We start from the raw sequence: 20,837 nt of genomic DNA on the forward strand, positions 1-20,837 counted from the left end.
ATTGCACCACTGCACTCCAGCCTGGCAACAGAGTGAGACTCCATCTCAAAAAAAAAAAAAAAAAAAGTACAAAAATTAGGCCGGGCGTGGGGGCTCATGCCTGTAATCCCAGCACTTTCAGAGGCCAAGGCAGGTGGGTCACCTGAGGTCAGGAGTTCGACACCAGCCTGGCCAATGTGGTGAAACCCCATCTCTACTAAAAATACAAAATTAGCCAGGTGTGGTGGTGCACACCTGTAATCCCAGCTCCTCAGGCGGCTGAGGCAGGAGAATCACTTGAACCCCGGAGGCGGAGGTTGCAGTGAGCTGAGATCACACCATTGCACTCCAGCCTGGGCAATGAGTGAGACTCCCTCTCAAAAAAAAAAAAAATACAAATATTAGCTGAGCATGATGGTGTGTGCCTGTAGTCCCAGCTACTCAGGAAGCTGAGTCACAAGAATTGCTTGAACCCAGGAGGCAGAAGTTGCAGTGAGCTGAGATTGCGCCATTGCACTCCAGCCTAGGCAACAGAGTGAGACTCTGTCTCCAAAAAAAAAATTAGCTAGGCATGGTGGTGCATGCTTATAGTCCTAGCTACTTGGGAGGCTGAGGTAGGAGAATCGCTTGAGCCTGAAAGGTCAAGACTGCAGTGAGCTGTGATCCTACCACTGCACCCCAGCCTGGGTGACACAGCAAGACCCTGTCTCAAAAAAAGAAAAAAAAAAGGGTTTTGAGGTCAGGTACAGTAGTTCACACCTGTAATCCCAGCACTTTGGGAGGCAAAGGTGGGAGGATCACTTGAGGCCGGGAAGTCGAGACCAGCCTGAGCAACATAGCAAGATCCTATCTCTACAAAAAATTTTAAAACTTAGCTGGATGTGGTAGCCTGCCCTTGTAGTCCTAGCTACTTGGGAGGCTGAGGTGGGAGATCACTTGAGTCCAGGAGTTTAAGGTTACAGTGAGCTGTGATCCTGCCACTGCACTCCACCCTAGGTGACAGAGTGAGACTTTGTCTCCCCCCCAAAAAAAAAGAAAAAAAAAATGTTTTGGTACAATAGTAGCTGATTCTTAGGGGATGGGGTGCAAAATGGGCCCTCCTCATGTGGAACACTACCCTATGGTTAACAGTGCTGTAATGAGGTCTCACTGTGCAATACTGGGGAATCCCCACAGAGCACAGCTGGTGGCAAGAGCATAAATTTTGAAGTCTGCCTTGAGTTCAAATTTCAGCCCCACTGTTTAATATTCTGTGAGCCATCTGACCACCCCGGGGCTAAGTTTCTGCATCTGAAATACTGAGGTGATAATATCTACATCCTAAGGTGGTTGTGTGAATTAGTGTGAAAGTGTAAAGCACCTGGCATATCGTAGGCACTCAGTACATTAGTCACTTTTCCTCCTTCGAACTGTTTTTCCTTCTTTGAATTATGTTTTGCCTGTCCTTTTCTGTGAGAGTATCATAATGAATTAACATATATTAATAAGCAAACAAATAATGTATATTCACTGTAATCGCACTTGTTCAAGTGGAAAATTTAGTGAGGATATGTTCATTTATTTTAGACAAATTTAAATAGAAGAGACAAAGACACCTCCCTGGACCCATCAATGGCCACCCTGATTCTGCCTAAGAATAAAGGGCGAATGCAGGTACTTCACCTAATATACTGTATATAGTTACATGCCAGTGATTAATTTTAATTAGTTCTCAAATGTATTATGTAATTTGGAGGGGTGGTGACGCACAGTCCAGTTTTACCTTCTCGGATTTGTTCTGCTCAGGTGCACATCTAAGGCATTTTGCACCCTCAGGCTACAGTTACCACTGACCATTCAGTACCAAGTTTTGTGAATTATTTGCTATTTTAAAAGAACCAGTTTTAGGCCAGGCACAGTGGCTCACGCCTGTAATCCCAGCACTTTGGGAGGCCAAGGCAGGCAGATGATTTGAGGTCAGGAGTTAGAGACCAGCCTGGCCAACATGGTGAAACCCCGTCTCTTTTAAAAATACAAAAATTAGCCAGGCGTGGTGGTGTGCGCCTGTAATCCCAGCTACTGGAGAGGCTGAGGCAGGAGAATCACTTGAACCCAGGAAGCAGAAGTTGCAGTGAGCTGAGATCGTGCCATTGCACTCCAGCCTGGGTACAGAGCGAGACTCCGTCTCAAAAAAAAAAAAAAAAAAAGTAAAAGAGTACGTTTGGTCAGGTGCAGTGGCTCACACCTCCATGCACTTTAGGAGGCTGAGGAGAGTGGATCACCTGAGGTTAGGAGTTCACGACCAGCCTGGCCAACATGGCCAAACCCTGTCTCAAGTAAAAATATAAAAATTAGCTGGGTATAGTGGTGCATTCTTGAACCCCAGCTACTCGGGAGGCTGAGGCAGGAGAATCACTTGAACCCAGGAGGCAGAGTTTGCAGTGAGCCAAGATTGCACCACTGCACTCCAGCCTGGGTGACAGAGTGAGACTCTGTCTCTAAATAAGTAAATAAATAAAATATAGAAAATTTTAAAAAATAATAAGTTTGGCCGGGCGCGGTGGCTCAAGCCTGTAATCCCAGCACTTTGGGAGGCCGAGACGGGCGGATCACGAGGTCAGGAGATCGAGACCATCCTGGCTAACACAGTGAAACCCCGTCTCTATTAAAAAATACAAAAAACTAGCCGGGCGAGGTGGCGGGCGCCTGTAGTCCCAGCTACTCGGGAGGCTGAGGCAGGAGAATGGCGTGAACCCAGGAGGCGGAGCTTGCAGTGAGCTGAGATCCGGCCACTGCACTCCAGCCTGGGCAAAAGAGCCAGACTCCGCCTAAAAAAAAATAATAATAATAATAAGAAGAAGAAGAAGAAGTTTGAATGAATGCATGTTTATCCTTATAATAACATTCGTCATGCTCATTTGCACTCACATGTTTTTTCCTGAAAGGGAGGAAAAAAGAGGTGGCGAGGCCGGGCGTGGTGGCTCACGCCTGTAATCTCAGCACTCTGGGAGGCCGAGGCAGGCGGATAACCTGAGGTCAGGAGTTCGAGACCAGCCTGGCCAACATGGTGAAACCCCATCTCTACTAAAAACCAAAAAATTAGCCAGGTGTGGTGGCAGGCGCCTGTAGTCCCAGCTCCTTGGGAGGCTGAGGCAGGAGGATCGCTTGAACCTGGAGGCAGAGATTGCAGTGAGCTGAGATCACGCCACTGCACTCCAGCCTGGGTGACAGTGAGACTCCATCTTAAGAAAAAAGAGGTGGCAAAACAGCTAGTAAGCTGTTGTTTCTAATAGCCCAGGGTATGTGTACAGGAGGTGTTGTTCACATGAGTCTGGGTGAAACACAGGTTGAGAATCAGTGGATTAAGTTAGGTGTACCAGATATAGAGTGAATGGTTCTCCCGGTGGATGGAGTCCCTGCTGTCTTCCCAAGTCTGTTGCCTGGGAATTCTTGCGCTGATGCTCTCATTTACCTATCAGTGTCTTCTAGTGTCTACTATGTGCAAAGTCCTTAAAAGACATGAAGACAAGATCCTCTAGGAGTGACAAGACTGATAGTCCAATCACCATATTACAACAGAAAATGAAGAGCAGTGAAAATATAGGCTTAAATAAAGTCAAGTTAAAGAGAGTTTCAGTCCTGACAGACTAGTCAATAATGAGCTTGTCCTCTTTCTTCACTTAGCGTTCATTGCTGGAAGCCTACGAGTAGCAAAAACTATATCCTGAAATATACTAATTAGGTTCTGACATATAACCATGAATTCAATTAAATCCAGTGTAGTAGATGACTGTTATCCAAACCTTTATCTTTACTTCATTTTCTTAAAATTTTTCTTTTTTTTTTTTTTTTTTGAGACAGGGTCTTGCTCTGTCGCCCAGGCTGGAGTGCAGTGGCGTGATCTCGGCTCACTGCAACCTCTGCCTGCCAGGCTCAAGCGATTATCCCACCTCATATTTTCTTTCTTTTTTTTTTTTTTTGAGACGGAGTCTCGCTCTGTCACCCAGGCTGGAGTGCAGTGGCGCGATCTCGGTTCACTGCAAGCTCCGCCTCCCGGGTTCACGCCATTCTCCTGCCTCAGCCTCCTGAGTAGCTGGGACTACAGGCGCCCGCCACCGCGCCCGGCTACTTTTTTGTATTTTTAGAGATGGGGTTTCACCGTGGTCTCGATCTCCTGACCTTGTGATCCGCCTGCCTCGGCCTCCCAAAGTGCTGGGATTACAGGCGTGAGCCACCGCGCCCGGCCCCACCTCATATTTTCTTAAAATTTATAGTGTGATTTTGTGTAACAGAGATGTGAGTATTTAACTTCTATAACATATCAGATACACATAATTGAAAAAAATGAGGCAATCTGCCACCTTGATAGATTGTTTTCTCTTTTTTTTTTGTTTAATGTTTCTAGACAGCTTATAAAATGCAGTCCTTCTGCTTTTTGGGGCAATTAAAATGTTGCCCATGTTGGCCGGTGTGGTGGCTCACGCCTGTAATCCCAACGCTTTGGGTGACCAGGCACAGTGGCTCACACCTGTAATCCCAGCACTTTGGGAGGCCAAGGCAAGAGGATCACTTGAGGTCAGGAGTTTGAGACCAGCCTGGGCAAAATGACGAAACCCCATCTCTACTAAAAAACAAAAATAGCCGGGTGTGGTGGTGCATGCCTGTAGTCCCAGCTACTCAGAAGGCTGAGGCAGGAGAATTGCTTGAGCCCAGGAGGCAGAGGTTGCAGTGAGCTGAGATTGTGCCACTGCACTCCAGCCTGAGCAACAGAGCAAGACTCCACCTCAAAAAAAATGTTTCTGATGTTGACCTTGATTTGGCTGAGGGACCAGGACAAAGGCTCAATTCACCTCTGTTCTATAACAGTGTCAACTACTTTTATATTCAGGGAAGAAATGCAAATACTTCTCACTAACTCCTTGTAAAGCCAACCCCAACCCTAACTACATCTTTAGAAATGGCAAAATAAATTGAATTCAACTTTTAAAAATCTTATTTGCACAGAATAAGAAGCCAGGCTTTACAGTATCATGCTCTCCAAAGAGAACCATAAACTCCAGCCAAGAGCCAGCTCCGGGTATGAAGCCAAACTGGCCTCGGAGCAGATATCCTGCCACAAAGAGAGACTGTGCTGCCATGGCGGCACACCCATCCTTGCACATATACACATACCCGTAGGTGAGCCTGGGCTGTGCACACAAGGACTTCGTCAGGGATTTTGAGATTAGACACATTTTGTAATGGGGGAGATGTATGACTGGGAACTGCATTTACTCGTGGTATACTGTGTTGTGCACTCATCATGCACTGACCTTACACTTGGTGCTTACACGGTGGGCATGTGGTCAAGATGCATACCTCATGAATTCAACTATTTTTTCATAAAAGGAAATTTTATTATGATGTATAAAAATGCTTTAGAGAAACTGAAGTGTGTTCTCATGGCACACTTCATGGCAGCACAGATATACCTCATTTTAACCAATAGATAATTCTCTCTAAAATTATGTGCAAATCAATTTTGAAAAATGAAACTCTATGTTAAACACATTTTGGGAACGTGCTATATAAAAAAAAGTGTTGTGTCAAAGCTTTCCAGTGACAGTCAGTCCTACTGCTGTATGTCAGGTTTGCTCAGAATGAGGCATTCCCACATAGAAATAACAATGCATGCATGTATTACCCAGAATTTAATGTTGCGTATCTTATGTTCAACGAGGTTTTGTAAATTTTTTAGCCTGATGATTAAAATTCTTTCTCTCTAACCAGTTGTTTCCTTTGATTGGTTAACTGCATAATTTTATGTGAACAGATATTTTTTATCCGCCTTTTCTTTCCAATAGCCTCTCCTGAGCACCAAGCAAAGTCAGCCAGCTGCAGCCTGTCATGTCAACACGCTGGAGTCATTTAAAGGGGGGTCACTCCAGCTCATGCTAGGAGCCCTATTTTGACTACTTTTTTTCTATCACATGGGATTGAAAGTTCTCTAGCACATTTTTCATTATCACTTTTAAACTTTCAGCCACCATCACTACCTGGATTACTAGTGATTAGAACCACGTGACAACACAAATTTTATTGCAATCCCAGTGTAGGAGTATTTTTAAAATATTTTAAAACAGTTAGGCCGGGCGTGGTGGCTCAAGCCTGTAATCCCAGCACTTTGGGAGGCCGAGACGGGCGGATCACGAGGTCAGGAGATCGAGACCATCCTGGCGAACACGGTGAAACCCCGTCTCTACTAAAAATACAAAAAACTAGCCGGGCGAGGTGGCGGGCGCCTGTAGTCCCAGCTACTCCGGAGGCTGAGGCAGGAGAATGGCGTAAACCCGGGAGGCGGAGCTTGCAGTGAGCTGAGATCCAGCCACTGCACTCCAGCCTGGGCGACAGAGCCAGACTCCGTCTCAAAAAAAAAAAAGAAAAAAAAAAAAACAGTTAGATTTACAGAGAAATTGAGGAGAGAGTACAGAGAATTCCTAGATGCTCTTTTTTTTTTTTTTTTTTTGAGATGGAGTCTTGCTCTGTTACCCAGGTTAGAGTGCAGTGGAGCAGTCTTGGCTCACTGCAACCTTCGCCTCCCTAGTTCAAGCGATTCTCCTGCCTCAGCCTCCTGAGTAGCTGGGATTACAGGTGCCACCGCCACACCCGGCTAATTTTGTGTTTTTAGTAGAGACCGAGTTTCACCATGTTGGCCAGGCTGGTCTCGAACTCCTGACCTCGCGATCTGCCCACCTCGGCCTCCCAAAGTGCTGGGATTACAGGCATAAGCCACCACACCCGGCCCCCATACTCTTTATATAGGGAGTTTGCACATGGCCTTCTCCTATGCCGCACCTTACTTACATCCTAAAACTATTAGTCAGCATTTTAAGTACCTAGAAAGCACCCAGCCAAAACCCCACTTTTTATCCCTAAAAGGATATCCTTAAAGGACAAGTCCCAAAAGCAAACCTTGTTTGAAAGTTGTTCAGAAATTAAGCCAGGTGCAGTGGCTCACACCTTTGGAAGGCTGAGGCGGGTGGATCAGTTGAGGCCAGGAGTTCGAAACCAGCCTGGCCAACATGGATCCCTTGAGCCCAGCTATACAAGATCAGTCTTGGCAATGTGGTGAAACCCTGTCTCTAGCAAAAAAAATACAAAAATAGCCGGGTGTGGTGGCACATGCCTGTAGTCCCAGCTACCCTGGAAGCTGGGGTGGGAGGATCGCTTTAGCCCGGGAGGTTGCAGTGAACTGAGATCATGCCACTGTACTCCAGCCTGGGTCACAAAGTGAGACTCTGTCTTAAAAAAAAAAAAAAAAAAAAAAGAGACCAGGAGTGGTGGCTCATGCCTGTAATCCCAGCACTTTGGGAGGCCGAGGTGGGTGGATCAGGAGGTCAGGAGTTCAAGACCAGCCTGGCCAAGATGGTTAAACCCCGTCTCTACTAAAAACGCAAAAATTAGCCAGGCGTGGTGCCAGGGGCCTGTAATCCCAGCTACTCAGGAGGCTGAGGCAGAGAATTGCTTGAACCCAAGAGGTGGAGGTTACAGTGAGCTGAGGTTGTGCCACTGCACTCCAGCCTAGGCGACAGAGCAAGAGTCCTTCTCAAAAAAAAAAAAAAAAGATGCATTGAGCAGTGATTGACTTAGGAACTATGGAGAATGCACTGATGCATAAGATTCCACTGCTGCCCCTGTGTTTAAAATCTAGATGGAGAACAAAGACTAGTAGGCAAAACAAAGCAGTCAGATGTTTTGCTAGGTTCAGAACATCGGAGTGCATTAAAGAGCCACCAGCATGGCATTTAGAACACCTGAGTTTGAATCCCATGGAGGCTGGGGGCGGGTAGGCGTGGGGCAGTTGCTTAACAGCTCCGAACTTTTATTTCCTGACCTTAAAAGTGAAGTGCCCGTCCAGGTGAAATGATCTCTAAGGTCCCTTCATTTGATCACTACTCTTAGCTGTTGATCATACATTGCAATAATGTGCTTTAAACAGTTTCCCTCTTCAGCCCGAGCCAGCTAGGTCTTCTCTCCCTCAATCTCTGGTCTTTGGGGAAAAGATCTCTTTGGTTGCTCTGAGTACAGTTCTTCTCATCTTGTTGCTAACCAATTTTGATACATGCCAGCCAGGTGTGGTGGCTCACGCCTGTAATCCCAGCACTTTGGGAGGCCGAGGCAGGTGGATCACCTGAGGTTGGGAGTTCGAGACCAGCCTGACCAACATGGGGAAACCCCATCTCTACTAAAAATACAAAAAATTAGCCGGGCATGGTGGTGCATGCCTGTAATCCCAGCTAGTCAGGAGGCTGAGGCAGGAGAATCGCTTGAACCCGGGAGGCGGAGGTTTTGGTGAGCCGAAATTGCGCCATTGCACTCCAGCATGAGCAACAAGAGCAAAACACGGTCTCGAATAAATAAATAAATAAATAAATAAATAAATAAATAAATAAATAAAATAAAGATATGTGCTATCTCTCCTCATAGCCCCCTGAACTGCCTATTCCTAGATTATTGGATTTAGTGACCAGAAATCACATGAATAAACCCCTTCACAGTTCCAGTCATTCCCTTTCTCTTGGCTTCATTTCTTCCCCAATTCAGCCCAGACTCCAGGGTTCGTGATGTCAACCACTCTCTTGCCAGCACCCCAGTATCCTCACCCTCTGTCCTTCTGCCACATCCACCTGGTAGTTCCCCAACTTTGGATCAGCCAGCCATCCCAGCCATCTGTCTTCTCTACTGTACCCAGGCTGCTAAGATGGCTTCAGGAAAATATGCCATCGAGTGGACCTGGGCCAGCACACAAGTATCTCCTCCAGCCTTGGAAATTTATCTTCTGCTTCTGAAACCGAAAGTCCCACACCTTTCCCCTTCCGTGGCTATTTCACACCTCCATTTCAAGTCTTGTGTTCCCTCTCTGCTGCCACCTTCCTCCCAGCAAACAGCCATACTAGTCAAGACTGGTTCAGAAGCTAGGCTCCTGTGAGGCTGGGGTGGGAAGATAACTTCAAACAAATTATTAAGTCTCTTTGGTAGGTTTGTTTATGTAATGGCATTGGCAAATCAATTCTGAAACATTTTAGACATATTATATGCTTGAAAAAATGAGTAAATGTGTTGGTGTTGTTAAAAGCCAATAACTCGTTATTTCTTTTCTTTTCTTTTTTTTTTTTTGAGAAGGAGTTTTGCTCTTGTTGCCCAGGCTGGAGTGCAATGGTGCCATCTCAGCTCACTGCAACCTCCACCTCCTGGGTTCAAGTGATTCTCCTGCCTCAGCCTCCCAAGTAGCTGGGATTACAGGCGCCCACCACCACGCCCGGCTAATTTTTTTTTTTTTTTTTTTTTTTTTTTGTATTTTTAGTAGAGATGGGGTTTCATCATGTTGGCCAGGCTGGTCTTGAACTCCTGATGTCAGAACTCCACCCGCTTCAGCCTCCCAAAGTGCTGGTATTATAGGCATGAGCCACCACACCTGGCCAGAACTCATGATTTCTAAAACAGGTATATGTCTGAACATACATATGTATGTATACACAAGTATATATGTGCATGTGTGTATGCATATTCATATATGTAGATAATGTGTGTATGTGTATTCAGCTCTATCTGCTAAAAAGGGCTAAAATCAAATACATCCCATTAGCAATAAGAACATTTTGCACTGAGATCTTGGTCTCTAATATAATCCTCACTAAAAGGAATCAGGGTTCATTAGAGAAATGTCTGGGGCAATGTAGATATGAGATGAGGAGCCTGAAACATTGCGTTATGTCAAAAAGTAAAAAAGTGCTGGAGGCATGTCACAGGATAAAGGAACCAACTTGAAGGAGCTCCCACTGGCCAAATCTGGGATATTAGGCACCAAAATGGTGAAGGACATTAACCCATTGAAATTATAACCCACTGAAAAAATAGGAATCATGAGTTCTTATCATGAGAGAGAAAGAGAGGAAGAGGGCTCTTATTTAAGAAGAATGAAGCTGAGGTTGATGGTGAATGTAGGAGGAGTGCTGCAATTGGGAATTCATTATTTTGCAATTATTGTAGTAAAATGGATCAGGCAAGAAGTACCTATGGATGCAAAATTTAGGAGGAAACTTGAGGAGCAAGATATTTGCATGGTTTTAAAGTGTCTCCACTCAGATTGCTTATTAGTCAGAAGGGAAAAAGTAGTGATCGTATAATGGGGCAATTGGACACCACCTTAACCGTGTGATTGTTTAGGGGCAGATGGACATTGTGTGCCCTCTGATGGAAAGCCTGAGACGAACACATCACTTAAGTAGTATTCTGGTTGGAAATGCATACCTTGAATCTAATCATGAAAAAGCATCAGACAAAACCAAAATAAGGAACATTCTGCCAAAAAGAATCTAGACTCTGGCATCAGGATGCCTGGGTTCAAAGTCTGACTCCATAGCTTTATGACCTTAGGCTTTATGACCTCTCAAAGATTCAATTTCCTCATCTGTAAAATGGGAATACAAACAAGACCCACTTTTCAGAATTGTTGGGAGGACTGGACAAGAAAATGTACATAGTGCACTGAGTAGAGTGCTCTACACACAGAAAGCACTCAGGAGTGGTGAGCTGGCATCACTCTTGTCCGCCTTTACTTCCATTCCGTTCCTTTATTCTATTTTTTTGAGACAGTTTTGCTCTGTCACCCAGGCTGGAGTGCAATGGCAACATCTCCGCTCACTGCTTCTTCCGCCTCCGAGGTTCAAGTGATTCTTATGCCTCAGCCTCCCAGGTAGTTGGGATTACAGCCACGTGCCACCATGCCTGGCTAATTTAGGTATTTTCAGTAGAGACAGGGTTTCACCATGTTGGCCAGTCTGATCTTGAACTCCTGACCTCAAGTGATCTGTCTATCTCAGCCTCCAAAGGTGCTGGGATTGCAGGTGTGAGCCACCACACCCGCCCTTTTTTCTTTGTTCTTAGAGGAAAAAAGTGCCCAACTTTGGGTTTAAGGCTAATCTCTCCACCTTATGCTTCAATTCAATCTCTCTACTTTATCTTCCCAAACTTTCTGCATTGCTTTACCCTCTGTCTTTCTCCCTCCCTACCAGCAACTTCGCTGTGGCCTTAAAACATGCCAGGCTTCTCCCATATTTAAAGAAAGAACATGCAGGCTGGGCACCGTGGCTCACACCTGTAATTCTAGCACTTTGGGAGACCCAGGTGGGCGTATAGCCTGAGGTCAGGAGTTCAAGACCAGACTGGCCAACATGGTGAAACCCGTCTTTACTAAAAATACAAAAATTAGCTGGGCGTAGGGACAGTTGCCTGTAATCTCAGCTACTCGGGAGGCTGAGGCAGGAGAATCACTTGAACCTGGGAGGTGGAGGTTGTGGTGAGCTGAGATCACACCATTGCACTCCAGCCTGGGTGACAAGAGCAAGACTTCATCTCAAAAAAAAAAAAGAACATGCCTTCTGATCAGTTGTGAATAAATAAATATTTTAAAAGCACAGGCTGGGCACAGTGGCTCACACCTGTAATCCCAGCACTTTGGGAAGCCAAGGTGGGCAGATCAAGAGGTTAGGAGATCGAGATCAGCCTGGCCAATATGATGAAACCCCCGTCTCTACTAAAAATACAAAAATTAGCCAGGCGTGGTGGCAGGAGGTGGAAGGTGCAGTGAGTGAAGATCACGCCACTGCACTCGAGCCTGGGCAACAGAGCGAGACTCTGTCTCAAAAAAAAAAAAAGAAAGAAAAGTAAAAGAAATAACTTGAGCCTGGGTAGTTCATAAAGAAGAGGTTTGGGCTGGGCACAGTGACTCACGCCTGTAATACCAGCACTTTGGGAGGCCAAGGCAGGCAGATCACCTGAGGTCGGGAGTTCGAGACCAGCCTGACCAATATGGAGAAACCCCATCTCTACAAAAATACAAAAATCAGCCAGCCATGGTGGTGCGTGCCTGTAATCCCAGCTACTTCAGAGGCTGAGGCAGGAGAATTGCTTTAATCCAGGATGCAGAAGTTGCAGTGAGCCGAGATCACGCCATTGCACTGCAGCCTGGGTGACAGAGTGAGACTCTGTCTCAAAAAAATAAATAAATAGTGTCTTCCTAAGTTCTGCAAACCATTCTAGTGTTGACAAAAAGAGCCAAACTCTATGTAGTATTTGAAGGGATGTATTCTGAGCCAAATGTGAGGACCATGACACAGCCTCAGGAGGTCCTTATGTGGTTCACAGCCACATGTGCCCAAGATGGTTGCATTACAGCTTAATATTAGGGGGACAGAAGTTACAGGCAGATATCAATCAATACATATGGAGTGCCGGCTCAGTGGCTCATGCCTGTAATCCCAACAATTTGGGAAGCTGAGATGGGAGGATTGCTTGAAGCCAGGAGTGTGAGACCAGTCTGGCCAACATGGCCAAACCCTGTCTCTACTAAAATGCAAAAAATTAGCTGGGCATGGTGGCACGTGCCTGTAGTCCCAGCTACTTGGGAGGTAGAGGCAGGAGAATCACTTGAACCCGGGAGGTGAAAGCTGCAGTGAGCCAAGATCACACCACTGCACTCTGCCTGGGCAACAGAGCAAGACTGTCTCAACAACAACAACAACAACAACAACAAAATGTGAGGTATACATTGGTCCAGAAAAGCAGGACAACTCAAAGTGGGGAGGGGGAAGTGCTTCCAGGTCATAAGTGGATTCAAAGATTTTCTGATTGGCAATTGGTTGAAAGAGTTATTATATAAAGAGATCTGGAATAAAAGTTCTTATTATGTAGATGAAGTCTCATAGGTGGCCACCCTTAGAGGCAATAGGTGGCAAATGTTTCCTACTTAGACTTTTAAAAGGTGCTAGATAGGCTGGGCATGGTGGCTTATGCCTGTAATCCCAGCACTTTGGGAGGCCGAGGTCGGTGGATCAGCTGAGGTCAGGAGTTTGAGACCAGCCTGACCAACATGGTGAAACCCCATCTCTACTAAGGCAGAAGAATCGCTTGAACTGGGGAGGCAGAGGTGGCAGTGAGCTGAAATGGTGCCATTGCACTCCAGCCTGGGCAACAAGAGCGAAACTCTGTCTCAAAAAAATAAAAGAGGTTTGATTGGCTCAGTTCTGCAGGCTTTACAGGAAGCATGATGCTGGCATCTGCTCAGCTTCCAGGGAAGTCTCAGGGAGCTTACAATCATGTAGGAAGGTGAAGGAGGGGCACGCACATCACATAGCAAAAGCAGGATTTAGAGAGGGAGAGGGGAGGTGTCCCAGACTTTTAAATGACCAGCTCTCGTGCTCTCGTGAGGTCTCAACTGTCATGAAGACAGCACCAAGCCATGAGGGATCCTCCCGCATGATCCAAACACCTCTTGCCAGGCTGCACCTCCAGCATCCACAGTCATAATTCAACATGACATTTGGGCAGGGGTAAATGTCCAAACTATATCAGGGGTTTTATTTTTAGTTTACACTAGCAAATTATCAAACCTTAGGAGAAGACTGTGGAAACCCTGATTTATAACCAGTTGGGCATAAGGGTCTTTATAAAAGGGAGGCAGGAGGATCAGACTCAGAAAAAGGACATGTGAATGATGCAGGATTTATGCTCCTTAGTTCAGCTAAATCCGAGTTCTTGTCTCATGACCAGGAAAAATTAGGCATGTGGCCACACTGAAGAATAGAACAGAATTTATTAAACGAAGGAAAAGTTTTCAGCAAAGAGAGGGATCCTACAAAAAGGTTTCCACTTCACAACTGAATACCAGGGCTCCCATACATGAGCGGAAGAGGCGAGGCTCCTCCCCAGCATACGGCAGGAAATCCTAGTAGCTCCATCCTGATCCCTCAGTGCGCATTTGGGCATGCCCACACAAGCCATGGGTAGTATCAGAAAAGGCAACATTCAATTGGTTAAAAGGCATTATTCAGAGAGAATCAATAGGAAAAGGGTGAGCAAACAAGGGCAGAAGATCTCCCTGAGGGTTGCAGGTTTCATCTGGGACCAGCAATCCAGTCTTTTGGCCTTTAGGCTGTTTTAGGTTTGAAGGTGGGGTTTTCACCAAGGACCCTTCCCTATATGCCCAGGCGTTTGTCTGCCTCCTGCCTCTATCATGAAGACAGAAAAGGTTGAACTGATGCCCTTTGAAGGTGGAGGAAGTGGCCAGAAGCCAAGGAATGCAGATGGCCTCTGGAAGCTTGAAAAGGGAAAGACACAGTTTCTCCTCTGGAAACTGAAGAAGTATGAATAGCGCCTTGGCAACACCTTGATTTTAACCCTTTAAGATTCATTTCAGGCCAGGCATGGAGGCTTATGCCTGTAATCCCAGACTTTGGGAGGCCAAGTCGGGTAGATCACCTGAGGTCTGGAGTTCAAAACGAGCCCGGCCAAAATGGTGAAATCCCATCTCTACTAAAAATACAAAAATTAGCCAGGCATGGTGGCAGGCCCCTGTAATCCCAGCTACTCGGGAGGCTGAGGCAGGAGAATTACTTGAACCCAGGAAGCAGAGGTTGCAGTAAACTGAGATTGCGCCACTGCACTCCAGACTGGGTGACAGAGCAAAACTCCATCGAAAAAAAAAAAAAGACTCATTTCAGGCTGGGTGCAGTGGCTCATGCCTGTAATCCCAGCACTTTGGGAGGCTGAGGTGGGAGGATTGCTTGAGCCTAGGAGTTCGAGACCAGCCTGGCCAACATGGTGAAACCCTCTCTCTAGTAAAACTACAAAAATTAGCCAGGTGTGGTGCTGTATGCCTGTAATCCCAGCTACTCAGGTGGCTGAGGCAGAAGAATTGCTTGAACCAGGGAGATGGAGGTTGCAGTGAGCTGAGATCATGCCACTGCACTCCAGCCTGGGCGACAGAATGAGACTCCATCTCAAAAAAAGAAAAAATAAAGACTCATTTCAGATTTCTGACCTCCATGGTATGATAATAAATGTGTGTTGTTTTAACCCACTAAGTTTGTGGTAATATGTCACAGCACAAAAGGAAATTAACAGCACTTAAATATTACAAAAAAATAGACCAGGCGCAGTGGCTTATGCCTGTAATCCCAGCACTTTGGGAGGCCGAGGTGGGCGGGTCACGAGGTCAGGAGGTCAGGAGTTCAAGACCAGCCTGGCCAACATAGTGAAACCATGTTTCTACTAAAAATACAAAAATTAGCCGGGCATGGTGGCACACACCTGTAGTCCCAGCTACTCAGGAGGCTGAGGCGGGAGAATCACTTGAACCCAGGAGGTGGAGGTTGTGACGAGCCGAGATTGTGCCACTGCACTCCAGCCTGGACAACAAAGCAAGACTCCATCTCAAAAAAAATATGTTATTACAAAAAAAAAATATGATATTTTGAAAATGAGATCACTGAGGTCCATTCTGGAAACCGGTCAGGGAGTACTAAAGAAATAAACCACACACTTCATAAGGCCAGGGCATATAGAAGGGTGGCATCATTTGCACCTTTGGCAAAATAAGACTTAAGGTGCCCCAGTGTCCTGTGGGAGATCCTAAGTCTGTGTTGAAAACAAGGACTGAGGCTGGGCACTGTGACTCACGACTGTAATCCCAGCACTTTGGGAGGCCGAGGCAGGCGGATTACCTGAGGTCGGGAGTTCAAGAGCAGCCTGACCAACCTGGAGAAAACCTCATCTCTACTAGAAGTACAAAATTAGCCGCGTGTGGTGGCACATGCCTGTAATCCCAGCTACTCAGGAGGCTGAGGCAGGAGAATTGCTTGAACCCAGGAGGTGGAGGCTGTGGTGAGCCCAGATCACGCCATTGCACTCCAGCCTGGACAACAAGAGCAAAACTCTGTCTCTCAAAAAAAAAAAGAAAAGAAAAGAAAAGAAAACAAGGACTGATGCTAAGAAGGAGAATGATTTTTGCCTTTCCTCCAGTTCTCAGGATTGGAATCCAAAGACAGTGTCCATGACTGTACTGCCAGGCAACATGGCCTTTGTCATTCTTCAGACTTCTCCAGAGAGCAAAGGTAGGAAAGTATGTCGAAAGGCTAGAGGAACCCTAGCCAAACCAGAAAAATTTGCTATTCTTGAAAAGGAAAGGGGAAAACACTTTCCAAATATGGATCCCAAGCTGAGATATTTGAAAATAAATCTCTAAAGCACACAGATTTTATGCAAAAGAGATGGGCTTCTCCTGAAACTATGCAGGGGAACTATACTTTATAAAGGATGTTCTCTCTAAGGAACCGTTTTACATCCAAGATAACAGTTTTATTTTTTATTTTTTATTATTGATTGATTTTTGGAGACAGAGTCTCACTCTGTCGCCCAAGCTGGAGTGCAGTGACTTGATCTCGGCTGAACACAACCTCCGCCTCCTGGGTTCAAGCGATTCTTCTGCCTCCTCCTCCTGAGTAGCTCAGACTGCAGGCGTGTGCCACCATGCCCAGCTAATTTTTTTTTTGTATTTTAGTAGAGACAAGGTTTCACTATGTTGGCCAGGCTGGTCTCGAACTCCTGAGGTCAGGTGATCCGCCCACCTTGGCCTCCCAAAGTGCTAGGATTATAGACGTGAGCCACTGCGCCTAGCAAGACAACAGTTTTAGATATGCCTTAGGAACCTTGAGAAGGACAGGAGGAAAATATAAGGCCAGCAAAGACAGTTTGCCTATCCCCTTAGCTGGGTGACCCTTTTCAGTCATTCTAAGACAAATTGAACTTAAGTTGGTGGAAAGAACCCAAGAACCCCAGCTGTCAGGACTTCCCTTCCTTTCGTAGATATTGTGGTTGGCTCCCAAGCAGCCCAGATCCTGAGGCAGGACAGGATTTCTCCACAAGTGTAGTACTGATGTCTCCAGATGTAGGGCTCAAGGGAGAGCTCCTTCATCCTCTGAAGTTTTGCTGAAAAATCAACTCGAAAAAGGCAGATTAACTGGAAAAACAAAAGGCATAGAAATTTATTGACATTAGCATGGTGTGAATCACAGAGTGATTGTCCATCCCTCTAGGTGGTTCAGAAGCTAATATACCATCCTAGAAAAACAGGTTATAGGAGGGGGAAGAAGAATTTGTTCTTGTTCTGAGACAGGGTCTTGCTCTCTTGCCCAGGCTGGAGTGCAGTGGCATGGTCAAGGATCACTGAAGCTTCGACCTCCCTGGCAATCTTTCTACCTCAGCCTCCTGAGTCACTGGGACTACAAGCACATGCCACCAAGCCCAGTTAATTTTTTCTTCTTTCTTTTTTTTTTTTTGAGATAGAGTCTCGCTCTGTCACCCAGGCTGGAGTGCAGTGGCGGGGTCTCAGCTCACTACAAGCTCCGCCTCCCAGGTTCACGCCATTCTCCTGCCTCAGCCTCCCAAGTAGCTGGGACTACAGGCGCCCGCCACCGCGCCCGGCTAATTTTTTTGTATTTTTGTAGAGATGGGGTTTCACCACGTTAACCAGGATGTTCTAGGTCTTCTGACTTCGTGACTCGCCCACCTCAGCCTCCCAAAATGTTGGGATTACAGGCATAAGCCACCGTGCCCAGCCTATTTTTTCTATTTTTTTGTAGAGACAGGGTGTCGCTATGTTGCCCAGGCTGGTTTTGAAATACTGGAGTCAAACAATCCTCCTGCCTAGGCCTCCTAAAGTGTGGGATTACAGGCGTGAGCCACTGTGCCCGGCCAGGATAAAGGTTTTGGAAGAGATTGTAGGAGGATGAAAGCCAGGGAGACCTTGAGGCTTTTTCAGTTCAGTATGTCAAAATACCATACATTTTGAGGTATTGGGTTTGAAGCCCAATGAAGACTTTGATAAATATCCCCTGAGGGCCAAAATTAACCCTGTTGAGAACCACTAGTCTAAGCCAATCATTGGTTTAGGTGGTGGTGGGTGACTCACTTCTGTCCAGTTATTCATGAGAATTCTGCTGGGGAGGTTTCTGAGAAAAGGTTTCTTCCTCCAAAAAGAGCCATTTTGAGGGCCAGGCGTGGTGGCTCACGCCTGTAATCCCAGCACTTTGGGAGGCCGAAGTGGGCGTTATCACAAGGTCAGGAGATCGAGACCATCTTGGCTAACACGGTGAAACCCCGTCTCTACTAAAAATACAGAAAATTAGCCTGGTGTGGTGGCTCATTCCTGTAGTCCCAGCTACTTAAGAGGCAGAGGCAGGAGAATCGCTTGAATCTGGGAGCAGAGGTTGCAGTGAGCCGAGATCCTGCCATTCCACTCCAGCCTGGGCAACAGCATGAGACTCCATCTCAAAAAAAAAAAAACAAAAAAAGAGCCATTTTGTGATGAGCTTTGGTGTGCCAACAAAGAGAGAACTATTTTAAAAATGACACCTTCTTGAAGGCCGGATGCAGTGACTCACACCTGTAATCCCAGCACTTTCAGAGGCTGAGGTGGGCAGATCACCTGAGGTTGGGAGTTCGAGACCAGCCTGACCAACATGGCAAAACCCCGTCTCTACTAAAAATAACAAAAATTAGCTGGGTGTTGAGCACCTGTAATCCCAGCGACTTGGGAGGCTGAAGCAGGAGAATCGCTTGAACCCAGGAGGCAGAGGTTGCAGTGAGCCAAGGTCACGCCATTGCACTGTAGCCTGGGCGACAAGAGTGAAACTCCGTCTCTAAAAACCAAAAAAACGAAAAAACCTTCTCTCTTCTTTCTCTGTCAATGCTGCATGTGAGGCTCAAAACTATTTTGCTACCAGCCTAAGGATGAAGAGCACAGGGATGGAAAGAATCTGGGTCTTTGGTAAGACCCTTGTGTCACAACCTCATCCAAGCAGAAGGCTGCTTGAACTCAGGTCTTCCTATAAGGCAAAATAAATACAATGAAAATATGCTGGCTGGGTACGGTGGTTCATGCCTGTAATCCCAGCACTTTGGGAGGCTGAGGGGGGAGGGTCGCTTGAGCACAGAAGTTCAAGACCAGCCTGGACAGCCTTGGACCAGGTTAGGATTATGAGAGGGGCTTGAATTTTGCTAAGATACAGGCCCAGTTAAATGATAGCCAGTCATTATTCTGGCGATCACAAGATATAGGAGTAACTTTCCCAATTACTCCTATAGATAACATCACTATTGTACCACTTAAGATTGGCCTTTTGTGACGTTTTTCAATTACTTGGGTTTTTAATGGTCTTTTTATTTTTCTCCTTTTTGTGGAAAATTGGGTCTTGCTGTGTTGCCCAGGCAGGTCTCAAACTATCCTCCCACCTCTGCCTCCTGAAATACTGGGATTATAGACGTAAACCATCATACCTGGCAGAAATAACATCACTAACATAGAATCTAAAATTGGCTTTTTGAGATGTTTTTTAGACTTCTGTATTTCTGGCTATTGACTCCACTCAGACCCACCACTCGTGACATCTGGTCCTGTGGCCTCCATCCAGAGGCTGTCAAGGACCGCTTTCTATACCCTTAAGATTTCATCTCCAACCAATCAACATTCCCCATTCCTGAGTCCCCTGCCCACCAATGCATCCTTGAAAAACCCTCGCCTCTGAGCCCTTGGGGAGAGTGATTTGAGCTTAAGTTCTTCGCATGGCCCGCACTGTGTTAATTAATCTCTTTCTTTACTGTAACACACCGTCTCAGTGAACTGATTTTGTCTGTGCAGCAGGCAGGAAGAACCCATTGGACAATTACATGACCTCTCTCCCAAGTCAGACTGCCTCTCAGTCCAGGAGACGTTTTTTTTTTCTTCAAGACAGGGTCTTACTCTGTCCCCCAGGCTGGAGTATAGTGGCACAATCTCGATTCACTGTAACTTCCGCTTCCCAGGCTTGAGCAACACTCCCACCTCAGCCTCCTGAAAAGCTGGGACTACAGGTGCAAGTCACCATGCTCAAATAATTTTTTTTTTCTTTTTTGCAGAGACGGGGTTTCACCATGTTGCCCAGGCTGGTCTCAAACTCCTGAGCTCAAAGCAATCCACCCAAATGCTGGAATTACAGGCATGTGCCCTGCTCCCAAGAGGTTTTTAACTGGTAAATCCATTCAGCCTTCCCTGGGCTGCTTTTTTTTTTTTTTTTTTGAGACGGAGTTTCGCTCTTGTTGCCCAGGCTGGAGTGCAGTGGCATGATCTCAGCTCACTGCAGCCTCCGCCTCCCGGGTTCCAGCGACTCTCCTGCCTCAGCCTCCTGAGTAGCTGGGACTACAGGCGTGTGTCATCACGCCTGGCTAATTTTTTTAGTAGAGATGGGGTATCTCCATGTTGGTCAGGCTGGTCTTTTTTTTGAGACAGAGTCTCGCTCTGTCACCTAGGCTGGAGTGCAGTGGCGTGATCTCAGCTCACTGCAACCTCTGCCTCCTGGGTTTACACCATTCTCCTGCCTCAGCCTCCCAAGGAGCTGGGACTACAGGCGCCCACCACCACACCTGGCTAATTTTTTGTATTTTTAGTAGAGACGGAGTTTCACCGGGTTAGCCAGGATGGTCTCGATCTCCTGACCTCACAATCCGCTCGCCTCAGCCTCCCAAAGTGCTGGGATTACAGGTGTGAGCCACCGCGCCCAGCTTCTGGGCTTCATTATTGACCTCTTGGAAGCTTCTGGCATATTGACTATCCTTTCTTTTTCCAAACTTTTCTCTTGAATTCAGTGACATGCTTTTCTAGTTCTGTTTCCTTCCCGATTAATTCTGCCCCTTTTGACTTCTGTTATTCCTCTCACCACTGCAATATGGGTCACCAAATATAACCCATCTTAGGGTCACCATACTGAACTGTATCAGGGAATGCCATTCAGATCATAGTCTTTGTCATTGGCCCCACTCAGTTATGCAGTGCACAGCCTAGGCAGCTGTACATAGCACCTCTTACCTTATCTATACTGCTGACTTCAGTTATGTTACCTATTCTCTGCAGATTCTTACCAAAACCCCATCAGCAGCTTCTGCCTTGCACCATTGGAAAATATTGTGGAGCAGACTGAATGCCCCAACCACCCACCCCGGCAAGAGGCTCTGTGCCTCCCTGTGCT

At 46.3% G+C, this 20,837-nt stretch overlaps 1 protein-coding gene across 1 annotated transcript in view; it reads left to right on the forward strand.

The window, feature by feature from the left end:
* The window catches only part of AGBL2 (AGBL carboxypeptidase 2), a 100,952-nt gene that overhangs the window by 52,051 nt on the left and 28,064 nt on the right, over window positions 1-20,837 (forward strand). Inside the window, 2 exon segments of the mRNA XM_037999326.2 lie at window positions 1,546-1,632; window positions 15,799-15,890. Of these exon segments, the coding sequence (XP_037855254.2) occupies window positions 1,546-1,632; window positions 15,799-15,890 (179 nt within the window).

This window comes from Chlorocebus sabaeus, chromosome 1 (assembly GCF_047675955.1).
Source record: "Chlorocebus sabaeus isolate Y175 chromosome 1, mChlSab1.0.hap1, whole genome shotgun sequence".
Taxonomy (NCBI): domain Eukaryota; kingdom Metazoa; phylum Chordata; class Mammalia; order Primates; family Cercopithecidae; genus Chlorocebus; species Chlorocebus sabaeus.